Genomic DNA, 27,426 nt, shown 5'->3' with positions numbered 1-27,426 from the left:
GGGTGGCTGTGGAGAGGAGCACGTAGGATGGATGGTACTTTTACTTTTACCGAACGCCAATCTCGCATGTGGTGGAAGAAATACCAAAATACATAATAAAACATGACCGAAAGCCCAGAAAGAAGCGATGGAAGACCTAAGACATAAATCCGTATGACACATCCCTATTTGAATTGAGGTGTGATGGCCGATTGGCGCACCACATGTGAGGGATGAGCACATGAGCCCGGCACGCAACAGATGAAGCGTGGTAACTGAAGTTCAACAAATCTCTACACCTTTCAAACACGAAACGCGTGCAACTACTGTAGAGGCCGCACCACAAGAAAAAAAAAACAACGTCTCGTGTATGAGCAACCAGGAGTAATAGGGTGCATGATTGAAGCAACATCCGGATGGAAAAAAAATCGCATCACAGATCATGCTGTTTGTATGAGACCAGGAAGGAATAGTTGCGCTTACTTTTACACCACATGCGATGTAAAGTGAAGGGATTAAATTTTTGTTTTCTGAGCTATTGGAAAGGTTTACTTTCTTACATGAAATTGAATGCGAATATCATAAAAGCTACTTTTGACATTTTTCCACTTGTTTGAATTTTATCTTTACAGCGCCCGAAAGTATGCAATCATTATTATTATTATCAGTTTTACTCCGTTGTAATGATATTATGATAAAAATTTGTTCGCAACTCTGCAAGCCGATCTCCAGAGTTCTCGATATTAAATAATAAAATTGGAACCATTAGTGGATTGTTTTCAACTTGAAGTGGAATATTTAGAAGTAATAGTGGAATGTATCCTCCTTTTCCCCAGATTTTGTAAAATTTCTCAACTCACACATTTGCTAAGCTGCGCTCAGGTTGCTAGTTGAGAAAGCTTTAAATAAATAGAAGCGATCTCAGTTTGTAAAACCTCCAGAAAGTGAGCTTAATTACCTTTTAAAAGGTTTTAAAATTTACCAAAAATAGTTTTGACAGAAGAAGCGTGAGGTTATTTAACAGAAAGATGCGACTATCTGTACAAAAAACAATTATCAAATCGAAACCGGTTGACACAATGGTGTTTCTGTGATTCTGAGATTTTTCTGATAGTAATTTCTGAAATTTACAATAAATCTCAAAATTAAAAAAATATTCAAAGGCTATGAAAGTAATAATATGTCAATGTTCCTATTTGAGTCGTACGTTTTTCGAAAATGAGATAATTTTGGGAACTAGTGAAGGTATAATATATTCCTAATATAAATAATCCTACAGAGTAATATGAGGTGTTGTTAAATTCCAACGGATTACATCAACACTTCGCGCAAATATTATCGTTATTAATATAGCGCCTAAATGTATGCAGCTAGTTTAACATTTTGAGCTTTTTATTTATTTTTCTCTTATCTTTATATAACTCGTATATAATAAAGAGTGTTTCGAAAGCGGTTTAGAATTGATAAAATTTTATTTTAAATAATTGACAGTACAACAATAAAATACGATTTCGCATTCGCATGATATTCTCACTTGAAATTCCTCCTCTTTTTTCCTCCCCTAGCGAATTCAGCCAGAGAAAGTTACACCCAGTTGATCACAGAAATCGGTTGGGAAAAAAGAAAACGTTCTTTGACATTGGCGACGTGCCATGAATCGATCATTCCAACACAGTACACAGAGCCGGATAAATCTAGGTCCGGGATGGTGATATTGTTGGTCACTCAATCCGCATGGTGAATTTTTATGTGACACATAAATTTCTTCCCTTGAGGATGTGTGAACTTTTTCCGGGCGCTGAGGTGACTTTCCACTGTCCCAGCACTGCTCCGACCGGCGATGCAGTGTGCATTAATGTTACATGCAGGAAGGGTGGTGGGTTTCGCACAAAAGCTGCGAATTTCAATGATCCATTCGATTGGCGTTCCACATACTGCACACGGGTCGCGTGTATGCAATGAATTAAATGTCACCATTTCACCTACCAGCATGAAGTCAATTTTCTTTTTTACCAAACCACAAATAATCCTTATTTCAGCTGAAAGAGAATCCCCCGGCAAGCAGTGCCGACAAAGATTGCAGCTTTGTCAAAAAAGCGAAAGTTCTTCAAAATATTGTCTAGCCGCTCAATGCGCTCTAGTGCGACAACAAAACGAACCAGCGGGCTCGTTATAATGCAATCGAAAACTGTGGGAAAAACTCCAAAGTCACCGGCGAAACTCCGGAAAGCAAAATGGAAACCATTGCGAGGGTGGAAAGAAGCCACCAGCGGGACGGGAAAATTCGTCTTCACGGTCAATTGAATCAGAGACAGAGCCACACGATCGAACACGGAATCAAAATCAATTAATGGTCTATTGGCTGGTAGACGAGGTGCGCATTGCTGGTGTCTTTCAGTCCACTCTTCTTTTTCCTACCCTTTTGTTGGGTCGTAAATTAGAAGATTGGCGTTTTGGATTCACTTTAATGAGGCTCATTTTGAAGCGTCGGCTGTGTGCCACGGTTATGGGCCACAAAATGCAAAACGCGTACGCGGTATGAAATTATGAGCCCAAAAACCATGAAGAAAAACGATCACCATAATTAATGACATCAACGCCCGTGTTCGAATGGTGGCGGACAAGGGTGGCGGTGGACGGTGGCATCCGGGGAGGCCGTGCGAAATGTCGTGTTTTCTTCCGCATTTTGTCGATTCGTCTGGGTCTCACCGTCACTTTTACCGAACCGTTTTAGCGCATCGGTAAGCGGTTTGATTACGCGATCCACCACTGTGATCGTAAATGAGCTGTCATCGGTTCATCTTTTATGTTGTCTCGGTGGTTTGATAAGCGAATCCACTCGATACCGTTCAGCAGTGTCTCACGATCATAACGGTGAGGTTATATATTTTTTCTCCTCGGAGTATGAAGCCACCGGTATTATTTTGTTTATTGCGTGGTAGTCGACTATTTTTACGGTAGGCAATTGACAATATTATTGGTGGCTTCAGTTTGGAAGAAAGCAACCACAAGCCAAAAAAAAAAGTGAATGGAGTATATTTATCGAATGTATAATTCACACCGATTTTTCATCTTGCTCGATGCACTGAAGAGGGCTTCTTCTGATTGCGCAACAGGCCCGATAGAGGTAACAATTATGAGAGGTACGTTAATTTGGAGCTATTTTTAATATCTTTGATAGAATGTGACAGAAAATTAGCAGAAAATCATTATTATTTTTTTCTTCTTCAAAATGTGTTATATAAATAAAAGCTTTAAAACGAGGATGAGTTCGCAACTTTGTTTTAAAATAGCAGTTAAACTGTTGATAAAAAGGAGGAAAACGATTCCACATTTATCCAATAGTAGCTAATGAACGTTTGAAGTAATCAAGACCATTGCACACTGTACACTTGTGTTTATTTGTGACCGAAAATGAAAGTAAATTTGTGAAGCGTATTGCATACTTTTAGGGAAATCTGTCAGTAAGGACATAGGAAAATATCGCACCAAAAAGGAATAAATTCGACAATGAAGAGATGTGTTCATCGATGTGCAGAAGGCACATTAGTAATGCCTAATTTTGGTGTAAACCTTAACTCCGTAACTCCAAACCGGGCAAGCATTATGGTCCTATTATTTGGATGGTGGTAACGGTAAATGTGGAGGGTTATAATATGTACACAAACTGGTCACGTTGCGTATGGCTTTTTGTTCCCACGACCTTGTCCTTCTTGGCTGGACGATTTGGAGCAATCTTGTAGCAGGGTTAATGCAAATCAACGCACCTTTTTTGTGGGGTTTTTTTCTTTCTTTCTTTCATCTCCCCCCCTCCCTAAATGAAATTGAATTTCAATCGATGAACACTCAAGGGTTTGTGACCGAAAGTGCCATTTTGTGAACCTCGAAATTGATGCTGCAAAATTGAACCGTGATTGGAGGGTTGTTGAGGTTTTTTTTTTCGTCATCTGCACCCACCCCAAAAACGTCAAAGGACAGGCACTTTGTTTGGTGTTTAAATTAAGCTCAAAATGTAACCCACAATTTCCTCAGGTCGGTGTTACTGTTCACGTGATTCACGCTACGATGAGACGCTTATTTGCATTCACCGAGTAATGAGTGAGCTTACAATGCAATGGCAACCCGTCAATCAATATTAATTCATCATACTCATCCATCCGGTCTGGTCTAGTCCGGAGGCTCATCGACAGCGCGGAGGGAGGGAAATAACAATAAAAGCAAAACCGTAAAGAAAACAAACACATCAGCGATAGAGGAAGAAAAATGGATGGATTAAATAAATTGCACAACAAAACTGTACACAACAATTCGCTTGGGTAAACTGTCGAGAGGCAATCAGAAAAAGATGAAAATTATTGTTTTCCTTTGGCGTCTTTTTCTCTCTCACTCTCTGCAGTAGTTCATTGTTTGCCTTTGTCTGTCCTATCGTTTTCTTCACCATACAAAATGGTCTATCATAACCTATATGAGGGTAATTTGGAGGATCAATTACTACCGTCTCCAGAGTAAAAAAAAAATACAACTCACAAACTCTGTGTTCAACTAACCAAATATAAAATATAAGTAGCCTTGTGAGTAATGAAAAAAAAAGCTCAAACCACGGAAAACGAAAATGTATGGCCCGACACACGACATCTTCCCGGTTTCATACAAGACCCGTACTGACGTTCCCAGCGCCGTCAAATAAATACCCATCAACGATAACTTTCAATCTCAACGCATAATTATGGCGATCATTGTCTTTTTTTTTTGGTTACGGATCACGGTTTTTTGTTTTGTTTTGGGGGCCTGTTTGTCCCTTGTTTCCCTTACCCCATTTTTGGATTGGTTCTTGCGAAGATGTTTCTCTTGCGATGTAACCTTTGACTTTCTTTCTTTCTCTGTCCTCGCGTCAGAAGAGTTGAATATGTTTAGCGTAAGTCTGTTGTTTTTTTGCGTGTACTGTTGCACCGTGCGTTTTGCAATCGGCGTGAGAGTCTGTGCATCATACATGGCTGGATCGTCTCCTTCGTATTGTTTTCATGCTCAATCATATTATGTGTCACATCACATAATATTGCATCATCGGGCTTTGAATCAGGTGCGCGTTACTCGTACTAATGGGAGTTTAATAATTACTTTTTTTTAATTTAATTTTAAAAGATTACACAATTAAATCACACAAAAGATTACAAGATTAAAAATTGAGAAATCAAATACAATATATAAAGTTTATTAGCCCTATATAGACGTTTTGCTTTTTGCATTGCCTAACTCTAGGCGATTTATAATTTATTCACTCAGAATCGTAAAAACGGGTCAATTTTGTGATTTTTTCATTGAGTAAATTTTTCAACAAAAAAAAACAATATCTAATTTAAATCCATAAATCACCAACAAGGTAAACAGATATTTGTTTTCACCATCAAAACGAAGGAAATCGTTCAACTTAAAACCAGCTCCATGCAGAAGCATCCAAAAGCTTTTATGCGCTTTAATAACGCATCACTTTCGTACCTTGTTTCCAATACGACACACTCACCCGTGGTTCAGCAAGAAGGTATCAATTTGCAAATACCTCTTCAGCAAAAACTCCCTCCCGAAGCTGCCTTTTTAACACTCTTAGCACGCTTATGCTCCGTCTGTTTCGGATTGTAACGCAACCGGATGATTATGATTATTGGGTGGCATGAGTTTCGCGGTGTCTATTCCATTCTCCCGAAGGGTGCCAATTATGCAAGTTAGAGCTTTTTCGCTACCGATTACACAAAGGGAAAGATGAATTGCATCCAGGGTAGCATGTAAGTAGCAATTTTAAGAGGCAAACTTACTGAGTTCTTGTTGAGTGTAAGCGGATAATTCAATTTCAATCACAGTACGGCAATAAATTGTTCCGATTGGCATACGTTTATCAGCATGTGATTGACTCGCACCGGAATATTTGTAGCATTTGCTTCGATGATTAAACTTCAGCTATTGCCTAGATTCAACTATTTCGATTTTGGTTTCCTTTGTTTCTCTCTTTCTCTCTCTCTAACTCTCGGATAAGATGTCATTGCGCAATCGTCTCCCTAACTCCTGACAGATACGATCTATTGTTTCTATTTCTTCTCAACAACAAAACACAACTATGCAACCGATGGCCGGTGCTTCTTCCCGCACGCATCTTCAGCTTTGTACATCTCTCAAGAGTCTATACTTTCGCTAGACTTGTTCCTATCTCATCTCGCACGGCAGAAAAAGAGACAGAAAGCGAAAGAGCCCTCCAACGCGATGGAATGCACGCCAGTCGAAGCATGAAAAAATGAACCCAGCGTCTCGGTGTTTGTGTCCGCCCAGTGATGCCATCGGGGATGGCGATCTGTGTTTTTTTTAGTGCCGGCTTTTTTGACGAACGCTTACAAGCGATGTGCGCGTTGAGGCGTAAAATCTTCAAAACCATGTACCAACATTTTCGTACGCTGGCTGGTAAAGGGAAAATCATGATCACGAAAACATAAAACAACCAAAACAGTCTTCATCGGGCATTACATCCCATAACAGCGGGCCCAATGGATTGCTATTTATCAAATCAAACAGCGTGAACTAATTGTGAGCGATTTAATGCACATTTCATTGACTTTAAAACCATTTTCTTTTCCTTTCTCACTTTGCAGAAATTGCAACACATATCAAACACATCACACGGTAACAGATGCATCATCAATCGGTATTAGGCGAAGCACAGTTGGCACAGTGGTGCTAATTTTATGCGACGGATCAAACTCGACGAAAAGTCGGAATCATTTTTTTACGGCACATAAAAACAAACCTCATTTCACCCGTGTGACCTCCAGCGACGGTTGGAGGGATTGCAGTGTACAACGGAACGGAGATGTGTACAGGTGATCGTACGTTGTCAAAAACGTAACACTCGATCACTGCCTGTTTTCAACCTTTCGGGTGCAACGTCTGTCTAAATATAAAACAAAAATAATCTAATATAATCGCTTCAGTTGGCGAATTAGTTACAATAAGCAACATCTCCTACCGATCTTCATCTCAATTATCACGATGGCCCTGCTTGGTAGACGGAGATCCTCCTTCCTGAAGCTAGCCGCCCTGTGCGGTGTGGTATGGTTTATGGCTGTGTTTGTACTCTACTCGGACGATGCTAACCGGGCGGGCCCGAGCGGTAGCGGCAGTGGAGCGGCCAGTGGTGGTGGAGCGATGGAATACGAAACGCCCCGGCGATTGCCACTGGAAGGTATCCGGAACAAGTTCAATCAGTTCATCGAGAACGCACGGCTGGACGCGGATCGGCAAGATCCGGTAGTGCCGGAGGTGCCGGATGTGAACTTTGTCGATCACAACCGCTTGGAGGAGGATGGTGATGAAGGGGAGGCGGGAGCCGGCGGTGTTGAACCGGACGTGGATGAACCACCGGTAGTGAAGACGGTGAAAGAAACACCATCAAAGCCCAGCAGAGGACAAGACCATGGAGGTGGTGAGTATCGTATAACAGATGTGTACTGCGGGTTGCCTACCTTCAGGCGAATAACTATGACGAGTGAATAATTTCACTTTCATCTTTCAGGTCTTGTACTGCCCGGTGTTATTGCCCCACCGAGTGACGGACCGGGAGAGCTAGGAAAACCAGTCATCCTGCCAAAGGAACTATCGCCGGAGATAAAGAAAATAGTCGACGAAGGATGGACGAAGAATGCTTTCAATCAGTATGTGGCGGACATGATCTCCATACGGCGAACGCTACCCGATCCGCGGGACGCTTGGTGTAAAGAAACGGACCGATACATGGAAGATCTGCCACCGACATCCGTCATCATTTGCTTCCACAATGAGGCGTGGTCCGTGTTGCTGCGTACCGTGCATTCCGTGCTCGATCGTTCACCCGATCATCTCGTGAAGGAAGTGATACTCGTTGACGATTTCTCCGATATGCGTAAGTGTAGTGCATCGGTTCCCATTTTGCTGAGCTTTAAAAATAACGAAAAGTGGATTTTCCTACAGCTCACACACAGAAGCAGCTGGAGGAATACTTCCTCGCGTATCCGAAGGTGAAGATCATACGGGCAGCAAAACGCGAGGGTCTTATTCGTGCCCGTCTGCTCGGTGCTCGTCATGCAACAGCTCCAGTTTTAACATATCTCGATTCTCACTGTGAATGTACTATCGGTGAGTTGAATCTTCTTGAAATGCAATGTGTTCCGAAGTAACGTTTTCCCTTACTAACGTACAGGATGGCTGGAGCCACTGCTTGATCGTATCGCGCGCAACTCAACGACGGTGGTCTGTCCTGTAATCGATGTCATCGACGACAACACGATGGAGTACCATTATCGCGATTCGGGTGGTGTTAATGTGGGCGGTTTCGATTGGAACCTGCAGTTTAACTGGCACGCTGTACCGGAACGTGAAAAGCGCAAACACAAGGTGGAAGGTTTTGCATGAAATCAGTACAAACAGCTGTCGCTAATATGTGTTTTTCTCCTATTGTTTTTTTTGTAGAGCCCTGCGGAACCCGTTTGGTCACCGACGATGGCAGGCGGTCTGTTTGCGATCGATCGCGTATTTTTCGAACGACTCGGCACGTACGATTCCGGGTTCGACATTTGGGGTGGTGAAAATTTGGAACTCTCCTTCAAGACGTGGATGTGCGGTGGCTCGCTAGAAATTGTTCCCTGTTCACACGTTGGTCACATCTTCCGGAAGCGTTCACCGTACAAGGTAGAGAGTGACATTAACCGAAAGGTGTGAGCTCGGAAATGATAACTGACCTTCTTTTCGATTTTGTTTCAGTGGCGAACGGGTGTGAATGTGATCAAACGTAACTCGGTCCGGTTAGCTGAGGTGTGGATGGATGAATACGCCCAGTACTACTATCAGCGCATTGGTAATGATAAGGGTGACTATGGTGATGTGAGCACGCGCAAGAAGCTACGTGAAGAGCTCGGTTGCAAATCGTTCCGATGGTATTTGGACAACATCTATCCGGAACTGTTCGTGCCTGGAGATGCAGTCGCTTCTGGCGAGGTAATGTTTCGTTCACTTCTGAAGTGAATTGAACAAATGCTCGTACTTTTCATGCTCGTAAAAGACATGAAAGGTGTGAAATGAATAATTGTTGCTCGATTTTTTTCTTCCACGATGGTGCCTATTGCGAATTGTTACGCTCAAAATTGTATTGCTCCTTTGTGAACTTAATACGTTTCACCCTCAGCAACAGTAGGCACCTTCGTAGTTGAAATCATATTACATAAATAATACTCAAATTATGAAACTATACAGGTGAGAAACATGGGTTACGGTAATCGAACCTGTCTGGATGCGCCGGGCGGTAAGCGGAACCTGCGGAAACCGGTCGGACTCTATCCGTGCCACAATCAGGGTGGCAATCAAGTAAATAACCTTTTGCATATACTGTCTAGTAGCAAATGCCAGAGCGTAACAGAAGCATGCAAAACAGGCTACCAATCATCACGTCCCCACACAAATAATGCCGGAAAAAACTTCGTTATCAATAATTTTTATTTTCAGTTCGTCGCTTGCACGATCGTTGAAGTCGTTCGTTTCGGTTTCAATATTCTCGATTTAATTTATCCGTTTTCTTCTTTTCTTTTCTTTTTTTTCCGTTCTTCGTCAACCGTTTTGTAATGTGTATCACTGTGTTTCGCCCATGTTCCGATCGAACATTCGGCATAACGCGTTTTACCCTGTCTGCACTGTGTTTCTGTGTTTCTGTGTGTGTTGCCTTCCAAAATGCACAACCCCACCAAAAATTCAAACTCTCTCTCCCTTGTTTGTGGCGCACTCTTCTTGTTTGTTTTGCAACTACCAAAACACAACTACCATACCTGTGCAGATTCGGAACCTGTGGTCTAATCTGTGTATCGATTCGGCGGCAAAACCCGAGGACATGCATTCGCCGTTGGGCATTTGGCCCTGCCATCAGGCCGGCGGCAACCAGGTACTGTACACACAAACGCAACCCCCAAAACAACAAAACTACACACACCCACATACACGGAAAAGTACACACTACCCATAGGCACACACACGCATACACTGGACGGTCCTACTGAGGCAGCAGGAGAAGAAATTTTGTTTTGGCTTTTGTTATTTGTTGTTGTTTTGGAACACTTATTGGACTAATTGACAATGGACAGTGGTAGCCTTCCTGGCCGGTAATGGATCAATCGTAACGCAAACCTAACTCCATGGACCATAAACGTACGGACACATATTGGCCACCCGCCCAAAAAATTAATATCTCATACACATACACAAGACTAACACAGACATACATCATTCACAAGAGATGGGAAAAAGCGTTATTATTTCATCAATATTTGCTCAAGAATTAATGCTTATTTACAAATGGAAAATACTTGGTGATGCGGCATTACTAATTCATTCTGCTTTGCTATTTTATATTAGTACGCTTAAACGCTTAATAGAAATGTGTTAGTGACTGAATAATGCAAAAAAAAAATACTAACTTCCCCTTTACGCGAACTTTAAAGCCATATTAGCCATATGACTATCCCTATCGCCTAATTAGTTTTATTCTAAAATTCAAACCAATATGCATAAATTATTCATCGTAATGTAGTGCCAACATCACCACTATTATTATAAAAAATGGAATCCAATGCATTTCTCACCCGAAAAATAAAGCCTTCGTTCATTATTTCTTACCAATTCGGTTTCACAACTCTCTGCGTAGTGTTCACCGTAATGTTCACCGATCGCGATATCAAACGCAATAGTAAATCACCAACGTAGAGCTCACGATCACGATATTCATACTATGATCCATCACCGAAGCACCATCTGGACCTGTGCCATGTGTCAAATTTAAACAAACCCTCACGGTGGAAACGTTTCTTTGTACGAATGGCAAACCAAAAAGAAAAACGTGACTAAAACATTTTAAACAACCACGACTTAGACACGGTTCGACGGTTATTATGATAAGCGAAAGTACTCGTGGACAGTTCACTTTCCAATACCTTTGACATGACAAGATTGAATAACGAACGGAAAGAAAAAAAAATGCATGTCCTGCGTGTTTTGAGTTAGATTTTTCTGTCTCGCTTTACATTATTTGATACTTTGTTTCCTTTAATATGAAGCAGTGTTTTGTTGCCAAAAAAAAACAGAATGATACATTTATTTTCCCAGCACAGTGACGCTCTACGCGATGGAAGGTATTTTGCTGCCAAAAATTGTTAATTCACACCCATAAAAGAGAGAGAGAAAATGAAGTACAAAAATTTGTGGTGATGATTGGTAAACTGAACGCGAACTTTCCTTTCTTGTACATACATTTATTTTGCCTGCCAGCCAGCTGTTGTTACATTTTCCCTTTGCTTTGTTAAGATTTAAAGTCATGCAAAAAAGCTACTACCTATCAGCGGTATGGGTTTGGTGCTTTTTGTTTTGTATTTATTCGTTCTAATGGAAGGTAGTTTAACAACAGCAGACATAGCAGCGATTAGAAAAGAGAGAATACTATATGCTTCAAACCACTAAGATAGTGTTTTAAACTAAGTGGAAAGATTACAGGAAAATAGTCTTACATACAGATGAGAGAATTTCATTTGTGACGCCGTGTGTAACTTTTTTGTTTTGTTTTTGGTCATCGCATTGAAACATATCATTCAGCACGAACATACACACAACAACATACGATCTACACCTATCGATATGGAATTGGTAGCTTTTATATCTCCTGACGGCAGCCTCTTAGTAAATTAGTATGAAAAAACAAATTAAAAAAGTACTATATGGTACTGATTGCATACCTTTAGGCGTCTTTGTTTTAAATACGTCGTAAAGTATGCAATCTCAACATGACGAGCAGGGTTTTTTAGAAGCTTAAAACTTCTCTACTTATTAAGAGCTGCCATCTGTGGGATCTCATTTTCATTTCTCTAAATTCATGCCGTTCGTTCGTCCTACAATGTGTTGCCATTGGTGTTCGTCTTTTAAGTGTCTCGATGTTACGTCGGGTGGCAGTTCATGGCAGCACCCGGTTTAAAATGTACCCAATCACCAATTGGACATCATTTGTTCATCTAATGTTTTTTTCTTTCTCCATCCTTCTGGTTTGTCCATATCTATCCCTTACAGGGCAAGTTGGGCGCACCCGACCAGCATATGTTCTCCCGTGTACGTAACGTAAACCATCGTCTATCTGTAAGCCTCCGATCGGGTTAGATGTGTGTGTATGTATGTCTTTTAGTGACAACAAACACTCCACGCTGGAGCCAAACTAATAGGGTGCCATCATATGCGTCTCTGTGACGCGGCTTGTACCTCTAACACGAGAACTAACACACAACACAACACGGGGAAACAAAAAATCGAAACGAAACATTCAAAACATAAACACATCTGGCTGGTGATGATCTGCCCAACAAGCGAACAAATATCATGCTGGGTTTGTAACACATCTAAAGGACTTCCATACGGCGTGGAGCAACAAGCATACGTTACATTTCATTCCGAATGTTGATGATAATATGGCGTCCTCGTTAACCGTGGCGTAACGCAATGAAATTCTCTTTCTGTATTTGTAGAAGATATTTTCTTTAACGCTCCATTATGTTACGCTATAGAAACTAGAACGTATTTCCCCTTGTATGAGCTTGCATAATAATATATTTTACTTCTTTTTTAACCCTCAATATCCCGCATCCTTTCCTTTTTTTGCGATTCTGTTCCCTCTCTGTTTTCTCTCTCTCTCTGAAATGCCACCCTTTCCCGTTCCCTTGCCATTTTTATTTCCCTTTCCTTTTACTAGTACTGGATGCTGAGCAAAACGGGTGAGATCCGACGGGATGAAGCGTGTCTCGATTACGCCGGTGATGACGTTGTACTGTACCCGTGCCATGGTTCCCGGGGCAATCAGTACTGGAACTATTCGGACAACACGCACCTGCTGCGGCACGGTTCGTCCGATCGTTGTTTGGCGATCAACGAGGCAAAGAATAAGCTGATCATGCAAGACTGCAATTCGGCCGTTGAGGCACAACGGTGGTCCTTCCAGAACTATGACGCCAGCAAACTGTGAGGGAACTGATGTGACTGGCGATTACAACACACAACGACACTAATCCGAGCCACTCGGGTAAGATCGATTAGGCGTTCTGGTGCTTTAAACAATGCCACCGGATAAATAGAGAGAGAGAGAGAGAGAGAGAGAGAGAGAGAGAGAGAGAGAGAGAGAGAGAGAGAGAGAGAGAGAGAGAGTTTGTGTGTCTGGAAGGAAGAGATAGAGTGGTAACAGTTTTCTTCAAAAACAAACCCCAATACTACTATCGCTACCTAACACTGGAGCTATCTCAGGAGCTAATCTCAGGATTTGCACCATGAGTCTCACAGACTCTTTTCCGCGTTTGGAATGGAAACCAGTTCCAAGTACGAAACATAAAACCTCTACAAAAAAAAACTGCGCGCGCAAACCCTGTATGCTTCCTTCAATCAATTCCAAATCACACGTCTACAATCCCCGAACGCCCGAACATGAGAGAACATAGAATTGATTTTAAATTAATGTGATGTTTTATAAGTGTTAGAAGACAGAATGGCAGTTTAGTTTCCACGTTTTGTTTTATTTTACCGTTCGAAAATACAAACAAAAAATGCTCCTAGCTACGAAGGAAAAGCTACAAAAAATGGCCGTTGCCTTATGCTCAACTTGCCAAACCTTTGCTCCCGAAAGGAAAATCAAAACCATTGGCATCATTATGAAATACATAAAAATGGGAGCAAAGTGTACGAGTCTTTTAGGCGGAAAATGATTGCGTGGAGCAAACAGCAAGTGGAACGTGACTTATTTGTTTGCTGTTGTATATATTTAAGTAGAAATCGATGCAAAAAGGAACCGAGCGAGGTGTGCGGTTTGTCCGTTGACAGATAGAGACTTTTATTCCAATCGTAGAACAAGCGCATTAGTGTCTTGATCGTATGTTTTGTTTTGTCTAGTTACTTTAATTACCTTGTTTGTCCCTCCAACACGTTGCTTTGCAATAGTGTTTTGCTATTCACAGCATTATACTTTAAGGTTAAGGTTAACTTCCGAAGCGAAAGGGCTGATTTGCTATATTTAAAGAATATTATTGTTTATTCTCCGTTTTTTTTCTTTTTCGTTTTGTTTTATAGTTAGCGAAAACGTTTGCGAAATGTGAAACGACAAAATTAAATATTATATTTAAATAATTATCTGACTGCCATACAACAAAAGCAAGAAAGTGTAGGGAGCAAACTTCTTGCTAGCAATAGAAAAAAAAAACAAGCGCAAGGTGTGCAATTTGAAGGAAAAAAACAAACGAAGGAAAAAGCGTTGAGGAAGATAGTTAAATAATAAACAAGATCCTAAAGTCAAATGCGAAAGTAATGAGAAGATTAAAAAACACACACAGAAACGGTAAACGTATCATACAAACAATCTTGTAAAGACTTTGCTACAGAAGATTTCAAATAACCAAGTAAAAAAAGGAAAAGAACCAAATTCAACGCAACGCATCCTTTTTGCAAATGCACACAGGACAAACAAAACTGAGAGCCGAACGAGAGACAATCTTAAAAAAAAGAAATACAAAACACACAAAACTCCAACGCACGCAAGCAGTACTATAGCGCGATCCTTCTAGTACGGAGAGCTGATTTAAATAACAAAGTATTCAATTATATAAATTTCCAAATTGAATGTTGAGGCCGTAAAGTTTGAAACTTGCTCAAAGATAACAAGTGCATACAAGAAACGAAAATCTCTGTTTGCGTTTTCTTCCAACAGAGTTACACATTATTTGTTTGTGAATAGCACGAGACGTGGGAAAAGGAAATTATAATTAAAAAAGAAAACCAACCGAAAAATGTTTTTAAAACACAAGATGAAAGCGGTTTTATTTTGCGTCGAAATACACATATCAAGGAAGAAGTAAAAGGAAACGAAACAAAACTATTATCTGCCGCAAAAGCGATGAACTAAAAGTAAGATAACAACGATCATTCCATTTTTTTCGCCCAACACAAAACAAACTTACGAAAGAGTTGTGCAATATGTGTACGGTTTTTGATTAGTGTAGATAATAGACTTTTATCCTCAACTGGTGGTACACACATATCGTCAAATTAGTAACACAAACTACAGTGGAACCACACTTACTATCAAGAGTAACTCCTCAAACGAACGAACTTCTCTACTTCCGCTCGTAACATATCGAGATTGTTGTTTTTATTTACCTTATTTCGTTCATAATGCATATATCTGTACTTATTACACTATTTCTACATCGTTGCAACAGTGAAACATACATCTTCCAACAGCAGCAACAAAAGGCATATCGAAAATAGAGAAGGTTTTGATTAAACGTTTAAACCAATATGCATTCAAACAATCACAACAAATATAGCTTAACGTTGATTTTATGATGTTTGAAAGACACAGTTAGCTTTTAGCGAAAATGTTTCGTTTTGTTTTCATCCTATTGTCATTTCTCATAAGGCATGAGTTAGTTCAATTGTGCAGGAAAGCGAGTGTGCAGTTACGTATGGAAAGCAAACCCACAACATCCCAAATAGGAGCTATATTTAAACCATAAAACAGGAGAAATGCTAACATTTCTCTTAATGTGCCTTTTAAAATTCATGCATTACGCACCTACAGTAGGGCATTCGCCAGAGAAGGTACTAGAGAGAAAAGGAGCGAAAGATCGATAATACGATCGGGAGCATTTTCCCAAAATCCACTCCCTGTAAAGTCACAGTTTCCAAAAACAGCAAAAAAAAAAGAATGCGATAAATGCGAAGCAAAGGAAATGGACAAGGAACGAAATGGTTTCCAAGTAATAGAGCGCAATGAAATAATTCCTTCTCCAATAGACTTCCACGATCGGGATAGCAAGGTGTATGTGTATAACAACCGATTAGCTCATATAGATATATATTGAAACTATTTTTAGTTTGATCTTATACAACCGAACGCAAAACAGTATGTCATCGTTTTATCGTATCATCGTGGCAATTGTACTTTAATAGGAAGAAAAAGAGAGAGAGAGGGAGAGAAAACTCAGATGCTATCGTTGAAAGGATATCTAGAAATGGGAGGGGAAAAAACATGTAAATAGTAAAGAAAAACAATTGAAAAGTAGGAAATAAAACAAAAAGATGAGAAAAATCTTTATCGGTAACGTATAAAAACAAAACATACACATATCTTTTATGAAGAAATAAAAAACACACACAAACACAACATTTGCATTATAGAAAAAACAGAAACAGATAAAATATAAACAAGAAGAAGAGAAAAAAAAACATAAAACAAAAACTACTGAAGAAAACAAACGTGTGTGGATAAAAAAACATTAAAAACATCGATATCTAATAATCAAACAAGAAATCTGGTTTTGTAGTGGAACTGAAATGAAATAGGTTTTTTTTTCTTCTTCGTTGAATCGTCAAAAGGAAAAAAAAGGAAAGGATACATCACACCTTTTTACACATTAGGCTCACATCGTTCGAAGCTACTACCGATCCTATCGCTTGTACCCTCCTATCATTGGTGTAGCTATTTGTGCAAGTCACACGTAATATATGAAGGTAGAGAATGATGAAGTAATGAAAAATTTTGTAAACAAAAAACGCAAACGTAAACATCGAAGCAAACGATACAACCGAAACGTTCAACAGTTAGGGAGCGGTCCACGGATCATAAAACAGCCAAATGGTTAGTAGCAGAAGAAACATAAAAAACGGCACAAACTACTACCGAGTTAAGAAGGACAACAAAGTGTAACAATAAAGTAATAAACGAAATTTATTTGGAAAAAAACTAATTACGCCAAGCGTTTCAATTCTATTGAGAACCTTTCGTTATGGGTTGAATATCGAATGGGATTTATTTACAGCAATTGCTCATGGATTTTAGGCGTTAAAAAATGGAGATGAAAAAAAACTAAACACAAACTGGTTATGCAAAAAAATAAAATCACAAAGCTTCATTAAAAATTTCCCCTAACGGAAATTAATACCACCACAATTCGAGCAGCATTCAAAATTTCGAGCTCGAGAAAATATCCCTAATGTTTACTAAAGAAAAAAAAGCGTCCCCTTTTTCCCTCACACACACACACACACATCCGTTAACTGTCATTTTGCCTGGTGTTACAATACAGCGTGAAAATGTGCCGGAAAAGCGCATGCGTTTGATTCCAACGGAAAGAAGGAAGGAGAACGAAAGCTTCCGTTCCTTGCCGATTCATTCAGCGTCGTTAGCATTCATCTACGCTGGCTGGTGGCGTCATTCTGGTGGACACTGTCAGTTGAGTCGGATGGGAAAGCTTTAAAGAGCCTTGCGTCCATCATTGCACCCATTGGCAGCATCTGTAGCGTGCGTGCGTGTGTGTGTGTCGCTCACAGTAATTTCACCCTCGCCATAGGGAGGAAAATTTTGTGCGTGCTATTTTCGTTCACTGTTTAGTTCGTTATATTAGTGCTCTTGCCTAAAAAGGTAGCTACAGCGAAGTGTATTTCTGTTCATTTGCGAAATGTGTTGAATACATTTTTGCTATTTAATCAAGGGATAGTGCGTACAGTGGTGGAAGAAATTGATGTGATATGTGTGCCTACAGTGTAGTTGCCTACAAACATGCAGGGAAATCTCATGTTTCATAGCAAAATGTGATAACAGTGGTATCATTCAGCGAAAGATCTCGAACAAAGCGTTGAAATTTCGTACGAGCTGCGTAGGCAAAAATAATTTAATGAAAGAAGAAAAAAGTCCCAGCAGCTGTTACCTTTTCTTTTCGATTTTCTTTTTTTTTAACGCCGAGAAAAAAAAATCACCTTTTAGCTTTCCGTCTCTATTCAAATTTGCAACTAGATGCAATATTCCATGCTACGAGATTTCCATTTGTGAATGAATTAATCATAGCAACCAGGGCCACACAGAAATAGTCACTCCAGAAGGACACAGGACACAGGGGCCGTCTAGGATAAGGCTAAAAAGGAGCAACAGCTCCTAGTTTTCTTCCAGTGTTTTTCTTTCACTTCCGTTTCCTCTTTTGCAATTGCTAACGTTTCGTGTGTGCGTGTGTGTTAGTGATACCAGACGACACTTGAAAAGATTGAAACAGAAGGACTTTTTTTCCTTCTGGTGAGGGTGTGTGTGTGTGTGTGTGTAAAATGTTTCGTGCTCTGTGGTGTGCGTGAATGTGAACAACAACTTTCCCAAACCTAAACTCTAGGCTGAGCTGCTGTTGCAGCATGTTCATTTTCCACTGTAGCAAGACAGGAAAAGCTCCCGTTTGACCTCCATAGCATAGAACATCTAGCATAGAAGATAGCAAACGCTTCTCCCCCCTATAAACACACACACACATACACTCACACAGAAAGCACGGCTAATAGAATACCGCCATCACCACTCATTCCGTGCAACTCATCCAACCTTTGATTTGTTTGGTATCTTTAACCTGCTCGAACACCACGTGCGCTTCCCTTCGTACATGTATTTTCATTCATACACATCTTTCTCTCATCACACCATTCTCTCTTTCTCTCTCTCTTTTTATTAATTCTTTTCCCCCATCTTTTGCTCGTTGCCGCACACACCAAGTAGAGCCAACCTAATCTCCCTAACCACCATTTTCCTGTTGGATCGGTTGAGTAAAAGCTTGCAAAGATTGCAACAGGTTCGTATGCTTCTGGTCTGACTATTTCTCTCTCTCTCTCTCTCTCTTTCTCTTTGTATGTGTATGTGTGATTGTTTTATGTGTGTCGTTATCTATATGCGTTGGTAGTGGTTGCTTACCATGAGGAAACATATTTATGTTAAAGGAGTGGGAAAATGAGGGCAAAAGACAACTTTGCTTATTTAAACGTTTAAAAACTAAAAAAAAGTGCTACATTTTGCATAACTGAAGGCGTTTTTCCATTCGATTTTTTTTTTCGCCTGAATTTATGCTATCTACGAAGCAAATGTGGATTTTTTTTTAAATTCCAGTTTAGCATCCCGTTTTAGATAATTTCTTATTGAGAAGAGCTGTGTATAAAAGATTCTGTATCTTTCACAAGAAATGGTTTTGCCACAACGTATTTCATAGCGTTTATTTTTGCTCTGTCGTCTGGAAGTGATTGGGACACTTCCGCTCAACCATGTCCTTTTTTTCCTTCCTTTCTCCCTCCCTACACACGCCTGCACTCAAGGCGCTCCTTGTTCTCTTCTCCCGATGCGCACGTGTGCCGTTTCCGTAGCTCTATAGGTAATGCGAAACATATTGCCCACCTGACTATGTTCGCATCCTTAAATGTTGCTTCCCCTTTTCCCCGGGCCACCAGGAACGGGTAACGTTACATTTCCATTAAGCTAGGATGTATGCCACCTGAATGGCTAGCTGGTTGCTGTGCACAAATTGCAAAAGCGATTAGACGACCATCATCTTGTGTTGGAAATGTCCGCACACCGCACGGGATGCCAGACGCAATTAACGAATGAAACTATGGAGTTCGTCGTAACGTTCATGTTACGTGTGCTCGATTGATTAGCAGGCATGATTGATTACTGAAACGACAACGATGACGGTGTTAAGGCACCATTGATTGATTGAACCAATTGCACAATGTACAAACACCGAGTAACATAAGAGCGATGGGAGGGCGTTCCTGCTCCAACGGGGCGCAATGGAGTATGTTTTTCTAACAAAATGATTAATGCAACAGGTGGAAAAGAGCCAAGAATTGGATGGTTTTTCATATCATCATCTCGAAGCTTTCTGGAAGCTCGAAGAGACAACGAACGAAGAATTATAGAAAATCTGTTTCATTTTATTCATCGCAATCACTATCAAAGCAATTTTCATGCAGTTTTTGCATAATTTTAGGCGTATCTTTATTTTAGCCTAAGTATTTTACATATGACCATAGACATCTAATCGATGCTCACGTAAACAACCAGTTAATTAAATGGTTAAAACATGATTTAAGTAAGACAACATAGGGTACATTTTATAAAAACTCAACTCGCTCCCATCGGAACGTATCTCCTTTAGTATGTTTCTTTGGTTCATTCACGCCTAAAAGTATGCAATTTCTAAACATATTACTTTGTTAACTGCTTTCGGTGTTGTTGAAAAGGCGTCTCTTCAAATAATAAAGTGGGATGATTGACAATTATTAAATGTATTTGCAACCAGTCTAGGTTGTCCATGTTGAAGACAAAGCCTAGCTTTATTTATTTTTCACAAATCATCTATATTATAGTTCAATGCTTTCACTGTAACTTTCTAGACAATAAGTACATGAAAGACCTTCTACAAAGACCTACACGCATCTTTTACCATCTTTCCTCTTTCTCAAAAAACAGCAATAGAAATTACAGCTATGCCTGAAGTGTTACCACTTTCTGGCATGGCTGACGCCGAGCCGGACCTCTCGACGTTCGAGAACAAGTCCGGGCTGGCGGAGGACATGAAATTTCTCGCCTCGATGCCGGAACTGTGCGACGTGACGTTTCTGGTGGGAGAAACGCGCGAACCGGTCTGTGCGGTGAAAGCAGTACTGGCCGCCCGGTCACGTGTCTTCCAGAAGATGCTCTACCAGGCTCCATCACCGCAGCGCAAAAAGGAGCCGCCACCGCGCGAAAACAAACTGCGACTCTTTCTGAAGCGATCCTCGGAACCGCTGTTGAATCTACAGAATGCGGCACAACAGGTAAGTTTTATGTGTGCCCGTAGAGGGTAATCGAAAGCGTACCTAATGGTTAACTAATGTACCCAACAGTGGACAAATAAGTAGCTTTAATTTGAATTTTGGAGACAAATAAAAAAAAAGATTCATTTGTTTGTCTCATTTTGTGAACATTGGTTTTAAGTTCCGTAAGCATAAGTTTATACGCTTTTTGTACATATGCCAAAGCTGATTGATTTAGTTTCTTTTTGTATACGATCTCCTAAGCCTTTTATTGAAATGTGCTTCTTTTAATTCACAGAATTACGTTAATGTTTTGTTTTGTTTCATTTATTCTTTTTTTGTAAATATATTATCTTTGTTTGATCTTTTAACCGAAACAACAAATGATCAACAAATAAACCAATTCCGTTTGTCTATTTTGTCTCTCCCGCCATCGTTCCATGCGTGTGTCATTCAATTAAACAAAATTAAAAAAAACAACCCACTTAATATAACATTCACACTGTTAAACGTCTGTGTGCCGTCGCATTCGTACAACTGCTCCCGCTTGAATTACAAAAAACCAAATTTAAAAACAAACGCTTTTGCTCCCATTTCGTCCACATGTGCTCCTACCCGAAAAAAAAACATCCTTCATCCTTTTGCTCCATCTGGCCACAAACTTTCACACATATTCCCGAACACACACACACATACACATACACACGCACAAAAATGCTGTGTGTGGCGACAACAAAAACCAATTGTGTCCGAATAAATGACCATCCTTCACCATCAAAAACCCCACCCATAGAGAAGCGGCTTCAATCAGCAACTAGCGCCTATTGCGGAGGTAAAATACATTAGTGGCAAAACAAATAGCAACCAAAAGCCCGAATAACGGGCAGAAAAAAAAACCGAATCTCGTACCTCAAAACTAGTGATTCTCTTAGCTTCTAGCGCTTTCTATCGCACACTGACCTGTGTTCTTCTGCCTGTGCTTCTGTCTTTCTATTGCTCGTCTCTGCATTTTGCTGTTTCCCATCTCAGATATAGTGTTGCTGCATGTTCTTAACTTTATTTTCTTTTAACAAGCGTAACAAAATAGCTTACCCATTTGCTGGGCCCATTGAGGTACGCAACTTTTCCATAATTAGAACTCTTACTACTTCTTAGAATGCGTATCGATACTTAAATTGCCTTTACTAAAATATGCAAAAAATACCTAACTGTAAAATATTTTCCTTTAAAATTATGGATCGATATCCCATACATATGGTAACAGTTAGTAAATCATTTCAAAACATTGAAATAACAAAATATAGTGCATCGTAAACAAAACTACTCCGTAAAGTATGCAATTTCACAACTTTTGGTGTTCAATAGCGATAGGAATATTTTACATACATTTAGGCGTAATTAGAATAATTATTCTCTTGATGAGACGGACGGATGAGCGTTCTGCGACGACGTAGAGATAAATGTAGTCAAAAGTAGTGATAACACATTAAACAAACTTACATATATATAGCTTAATCTTTTCCATGTAGAACTGAGTTCAACACAACGTATTGCTTCATTTTAAAGATCTTTTTTGGCCATGCTTACTACTTAAACACAAAACACTTCTTTATCATCTGTTATGAAATTTTGTTGAAAAACTTGCAATTTACCTTTACCTTCACCGTACACCGGCATGCTTCGCTTGAAATCGTTCCATGTGCTTACGTTTTATTTGCATCTACTATCTTGTATGAAAGTGATCGCTTTTGCTAATGCAGCAAATACCTGATTAGTATTCTTCTACGCAAACGGTAGATAAGGAATGTTACTAGATATTTCATTGTAAAAAGGCGTGTTCTTTTAACATCAACAACACCTTTACACTGATCGCTTGCCTATTACTTGCTCTTACTGCTACACGCACAAGCTTTTAAATCTGTGGCACACTAAATAGTCACCCAAAACCCAAGATGATCGTACACGATCTTTTCCCCTTTCGCGATCCCTCGCTCACTCATTAAAGGCACCAACTCTCTACCATAAACACTGCACAAACAATTTGTAAACGCTCACGTTTTGGTGTTTCGTCCCTCTTCTGTACGTTCTCACTAGCTGAACAAATTCCATTCGTTTCTTCTTGTTGCTTGTATTGTGATACTTAGGCACTAACCGCTACCTCTTCTGTACTTTCTTTATCTCTTCCACAACCCACCATTGCTTTAGCCGGCAGGTCAACAGCATCAGACGCTTATTATTGAAGAGTTTGAACCGGACGTATTTCGGCAGCTGATTGAATACATTCACACCGGTTGTGTGACGCTGCAGCCACGCACCCTGCTCGGTGTGATGAATGCTGCCGACTATTATGGGCTCGAGGAGCTAAGGCGAGCTTGTGGTGGGTTCGTGCAGTGTTGCATTAACGTGGATACCGTGTGTGCGCTGCTAGCGTCGGCCGAGCGATACATCCAGTACAAGTGTACCAAGAGCTTGGTACAGAAGGTGCTCGAGTTTGTCGACGAGCATGGTAATGAGGTGCTGAATCTGGGTAGCTTCACACTGCTGCCCCAGCACGTCGTACGGCTGATACTGGCCCGGGAAGAGCTGCGTGCGGATGAGTTCACCAAGTTTCAGGCGGCACTGATGTGGAGCAAGAAGTACTGCGACTCCAACCAGAACACCCCGCTGAAGGAGGTGATTGGGAACTTTCTGGAGTACATACAGTTTCACAAGATTCCGGCAAACGTGCTGATGCGTGAGGTACACCCGCTCGGTCTGGTGCCATATTCCATCATCATGAACGCGCTGGCGTACCAGGTGAGCCATAGGCGATCCTCCTCCTCCTTCCCCAATCTGCACCCGTGCTAACTTCCGTACCTTTCAGGCAGACCCAGCAAGTGTGGACCCCGGAAAGCTCTCCCCCAACTCCAGCCGAGTAAGGCGGGCGAGACAGTCGCACGGTCGCTCAATGTCCGTGCAGAGCTCGCTCGATCCGTACGGCTCCAACACGACGCTTAGCTCCAGTGGCAGTAGTGATCCAGCTAGTGGACCACCTCACAGCAACTAACAAAGGCTCAACGGCCCCTCCTCTCCAACTCCAGAGTCGTCCTCCCACCATGGCAGATCGTTATCGTCCTCCCATCACCAAGGTCAGCACAACCATCACCACGGCCACCACAGCCAGCACCATCACCACAGCCAGCATCTTCACCAGCCGAACAGTGGCGGTGGTTCGAGCAGTTCCCGCTCGCTGCCCAAAATACGGAAGGCTAAGTCGCAGAGCTTCCGGACACGCCGCAGTCCTTCGGAGCGCAGCTCGAAGGGTGGCCACATATCGCCGTGGAATTTTAGTACGCAACTCAGCACCGGTACCAGTACGCAGCAGCCACAGCAGCTAGCCAAATCTCCAGTCGGTAGTATGACTCATCTGGAACAGCACCGCAGCTCGATCAGTTCAGCCAAGAGTCCGTGTCTGTCACGCCAGGGTACGCTGCGTTCATCGCACCGACGTAAAAGCAGTCTCGGTGCATCGCTCAACCTGAGCCAGGGTCGTCGCAGTCCGATCAGCATGCTGAACGATCGAAGTCCATCCGGACGGCCAAAAAGTCCGAACCTACTCATCACCGATCAAGCGTATGCGTCCAGTTTCGATCGACGGTCACCGACGGCAATGTCCTTCTCGGGACGCCGCAGCCCATCTGGGCTACGGTCACCTTCCGGTGGTCTCCGATCACCTTCCGGACGTCGCAGCCCGCTCGGGTTCAACCTACAGTCGGAATACTCGGATCTGCTGCAAAGCCAGCAGGACCGATTCAGCCCCAACTCACTCAGCAGCCACCAGTCGGCAAGTGGACCGGATCGGCGTACAAGCCCAACCATCCATCTACCTCCAGAGCGTAGTCGCAGTCCGGTCGGGTTCGGGTCCCGACTCGGTGGCAGCCTGTACGGTCCAGGTTCGGAATCACGCTCGGCCCGCACCAGCCCTACTACTCTAGGTAACATTCCACCGATCACCATCTCCAATCCTTCAGAGACGTACGAGATCGTACAGAAGTCTATCGAAACGAATCAACAGCAGCGTAGCCCCAAGAGTCCAAAGAGTCCCAAAAGCCCAATGAAAGCTGACCCGGGTGCAGTGCCAGAAAAGAAAGAGAAAACGAGCGTCATGAAGGAGATACTAGCGTTCGTGCGCAAACCTTCAAAGAAGGTAACGACACGGACGAGCAAATTTGCAGCCGCCTTCACTCGCACCGAATCTACCACCGGAGCACCTTTGCTGCGTCAGAGCACATTTTCCAGCATTCAGAACTCATCCAGCTGTGCGGGACGGAATGCGATCACTAAGCAAATGTCGGAGATTGCTTTCGAACCGATCATGTCTTCGCTCAAGTGGAAGAACGTTGGATCTAAAATGTCGCTAAAATCACTCAAAAAGCTTTCCCAAGGTATGAGCGTTACTTCGGACGGTCGCTCACGGGATAAGCGTTCCAGTGGCGATGAGGTGAGCGATGTCGAAAGTAGCGATGGAACAGCTGCAGCATGCGCAGCAGCAGGCATGCCTGGCGGATCGGAAGGTGTGTCTGAAGTGCTTGAGAGTGTCCATTTCGAGAAGGTCGGCGAAGCATACATCAAACATGATCAGATACGGGAAGAGGAAAGCCCCAGAGGTTCACAGGATAGTGCGGCTGGTAGTGATGACGAAGAGCGAAATGCTGCTGACAGTGGCCGTTTAAGGGTGACAGCTGTCAGTGAGATAAAGAAATCTTTGGAAGCTCTTTTTACACGCCAAGAACCGATCGATGAAGCGGGTGAAACAGGGACAAACCGGGAACCGGACGCTATCCAGTGCCCAACGTTTGAAATTGAGCCACCGTCGCGAAGAGCTTCGTTTGATCCACCACGATCACCGTTTTTGGAGAATCTGCGCAGTCTTAGTGACACCGATCATGAGGGCACTCATCACAGTCGGTTAGATTCGGGTGGAGATAGTTTCGAGATGATCGACACCACCGATCGAATGCCGGGTTCCAGTGTGTCTGGCGATCGGCACTCCTCAATGGACACCAGCTTCGACATCTCGCGCTATCAATCAACTAGCTACGAGGATCAGAACTCAAGCTTTGAGCTGGTAGAGCTGGACAACTCCCAGCGTGGTGATAAAACGCTCTCCCCGTTTGACATTCGCAAATCGTCGATCGAGTTGGTTGATGCAGAAACCTTCCAACGTTCCGGCTATCCCGAAGGTCGCAAGTCTTCGCTCGAAACGCATTTCGACTTGGCCGACAGCTATCAACAGCATCACCAGCAACGCTCCGCTAGTCCCCGGTCGGCGTTTTCAGTCATCTCTAGCTCGCGAGCACCTACCCGTAAGCAGATCTCTGAACCGGGGCGCTGTCGGGACTCACTGCCAAGATCGGGAACAGGACCATCCACCAGCACCGGAATGAAAACCCACTACTCAGCACCTCATCGTGCCAAGTCGCCACTCTCCAACCAGACCTCGTCTAACTTTAGCTCCCGCGACAGCTACGACTCTATCTTTGAATCTACCGGCCCACCACCACACTACCACTCGCAGCAGCGAAGCCCGTATTCATCTTCCGACCCGAAGCAACACTTTCCCCTACCACCTCGCAAATCGTCCAACGAGTCGCCCCGCTTTCTCTGTACCGATAAGCGTTGCGCCGCCATCTTCGAACCGAGACCATCGATCGGTTCGGTCGGGCAGGTCGGTACGGGTATGGCGGGTGCGGCGACGGGTCGGCTGTCTTCCTGCTACCTGGACACCTCGAGCGGCAGCGAGTTTGAACCTCCGTCACCGCGCCGTGCCGCCAGTGCCTCACCCAAGCACACCTTCACCTTCCGGATCGTGCTGAAAAAGGTGGACAGCTCGCCGGACGCTATCTGCCCGTCGGCCGAACGGCGTCAGCTACGCGAAAAGGCCGAAAGCCGTCATAAACGGCGCGACAGTCGCCGGAAGAAGCTGCTCGAAATAGGGAAAAGTTTCTAAGCCGGGAACGTAAACGAGATCCTCAGAACCAGCGGGTTGGATCTCACACTCAACGAAGGAATTGCGTTCTGGTTTTGCGTTTTAAGCACCTTTGTTTCATTTGCGTTCGGGTTTTTTGCACCACGATAGTAATCTTTCAATTTGAAGAAGAAAAACTGTTCGAGCAGTGCAGTTTATAACTTTTTGTTTACAGACACTTTTAATGCTTCTACTTGATTTATACTTTAACACTTTATTATGCATTACCGGGAGATCTGAATACTTCATCAATGACTACTCACAGGTCAATAAGAAAGGAAAATAATTACATTTTGCAAACATTTAATACACTCTAGCCGTCGTTTTTTGCATGTATTTCCAAGTCCAATTCAATCATATCAATAATCGATCGATTTCCCGTTTGAATATGCGAATAGCAATTGCAATCTTCCCAACGTGTGAAACCCCCATATGTAATAATTCAAAACACAAAGAACCAGTTCCGGATATTAAGAACGTTTTTAAAATCTCCATCTTGTATGACGACACACATACACGCATTCCTTACAAACGACAAAGTGTTCAAATAATGTATTACAACAAGCTGAAACATACTGAAGTGAAACGAATTGTGTAAGAGAACTAAGCTGTACCGTTACCGTTCCTCCTCAGGTGTAATTCATAATCGTGTAGGAATATGGACAGAAGGCTAGCAAACTGTCAAAATTGTTATAATGAAATGTAACGTAAACGAGCCTTCACGTCACTCTTTCCCCTTTTCCTGCCGAATGGATACCGACTTA

General features: G+C 42.1%; 4 protein-coding genes across 16 annotated transcripts in view; 2 read left to right on the top strand and 2 right to left on the bottom strand.

Annotated features, from left to right (window-relative positions):
- The window catches only part of LOC125769050 (putative polypeptide N-acetylgalactosaminyltransferase 9), a 72,119-nt gene extending 55,321 nt beyond the window's left edge, over window positions 1–16,798 (top strand). For 7 of the 9 annotated variants that reach the window (XM_049437454.1, XM_049437453.1, XM_049437452.1 and 4 more), the window contains exons 4-11: window positions 6,615–7,444; window positions 7,535–7,900; window positions 7,969–8,133; window positions 8,198–8,391; window positions 8,467–8,685; window positions 8,758–8,991; window positions 9,247–9,357; window positions 12,767–16,798. In XM_049437454.1, the coding sequence (XP_049293411.1) occupies window positions 7,012–7,444; window positions 7,535–7,900; window positions 7,969–8,133; window positions 8,198–8,391; window positions 8,467–8,685; window positions 8,758–8,991; window positions 9,247–9,357; window positions 12,767–13,036 (1,992 nt within the window). In that variant the 5' untranslated portion in view covers window positions 6,615–7,011 and the 3' untranslated portion in view covers window positions 13,037–16,798. The other 2 variants (XM_049437459.1, XM_049437460.1) reach the window with 2 other exon arrangements.
- Window positions 1–27,426, bottom strand: part of LOC125769047 (ATP-binding cassette sub-family F member 1) — a 226,934-nt gene that overhangs the window by 57,296 nt on the left and 142,212 nt on the right. The window lies entirely within an intron of this gene.
- The window catches only part of LOC125769063 (neuroglobin-like), a 128,876-nt gene that overhangs the window by 67,800 nt on the left and 33,650 nt on the right, over window positions 1–27,426 (bottom strand). The window lies entirely within an intron of this gene.
- On the top strand, window positions 16,874–27,364 carry LOC125769060 (serine-enriched protein). 5 transcript variants are annotated; one of them, XM_049437475.1, is made up of 6 exons: window positions 16,881–17,476; window positions 18,587–18,659; window positions 20,330–20,676; window positions 21,449–21,487; window positions 22,861–23,451; window positions 23,519–23,828. In XM_049437475.1, the coding sequence occupies exons 3-6, from the start codon at window positions 20,347–20,349 to the stop codon at window positions 23,699–23,701; spliced, it is 1,143 nt and encodes a 380-aa protein (XP_049293432.1). In that variant the 5' UTR covers window positions 16,881–17,476; window positions 18,587–18,659; window positions 20,330–20,346; the 3' UTR covers window positions 23,702–23,828. The 5 variants fall into 5 exon arrangements, with proteins under 5 accessions (XP_049293436.1, XP_049293432.1, XP_049293437.1 ...); XM_049437480.1 differs by lacking the exon at window positions 21,449–21,487 and having other exon boundaries at window positions 16,900–17,476; window positions 23,519–23,569; window positions 23,819–27,364; XM_049437478.1 differs by lacking the exon at window positions 16,881–17,476 and adding an exon at window positions 17,701–18,137.

Source organism: Anopheles funestus, chromosome 3RL (genome assembly GCF_943734845.2).
Source record: "Anopheles funestus chromosome 3RL, idAnoFuneDA-416_04, whole genome shotgun sequence".
Classification (NCBI taxonomy): Eukaryota; Metazoa; Arthropoda; class Insecta; order Diptera; family Culicidae; genus Anopheles; species Anopheles funestus.
Note: the sequence above shows the minus strand (reverse complement) of the source record. Positions and strands in the feature narration are given on the sequence as shown.

What these genes read in the sequence shown, in the direction of transcription:
- LOC125769060 (XM_049437480.1), top strand. Translation starts at nt 20,347, where the DNA reads ATGCCTGAAGTGTTACCACTTTCTGGCATGGCTGACGCCGAGCCGGAC. An exon ending in TACAGAATGCGGCACAACAG is followed by an intron (nt 20,677 to 22,860) that starts GTAAGTTTTATG and finishes CCATTGCTTTAG; the next exon opens with CCGGCAGGTCAACAGCATCA. An exon ending in TCTCCCCCAACTCCAGCCGA is followed by an intron (nt 23,570 to 23,818) that starts GTAAGGCGGGCG and finishes CACCACAGCCAG; the next exon opens with CACCATCACCACAGCCAGCA.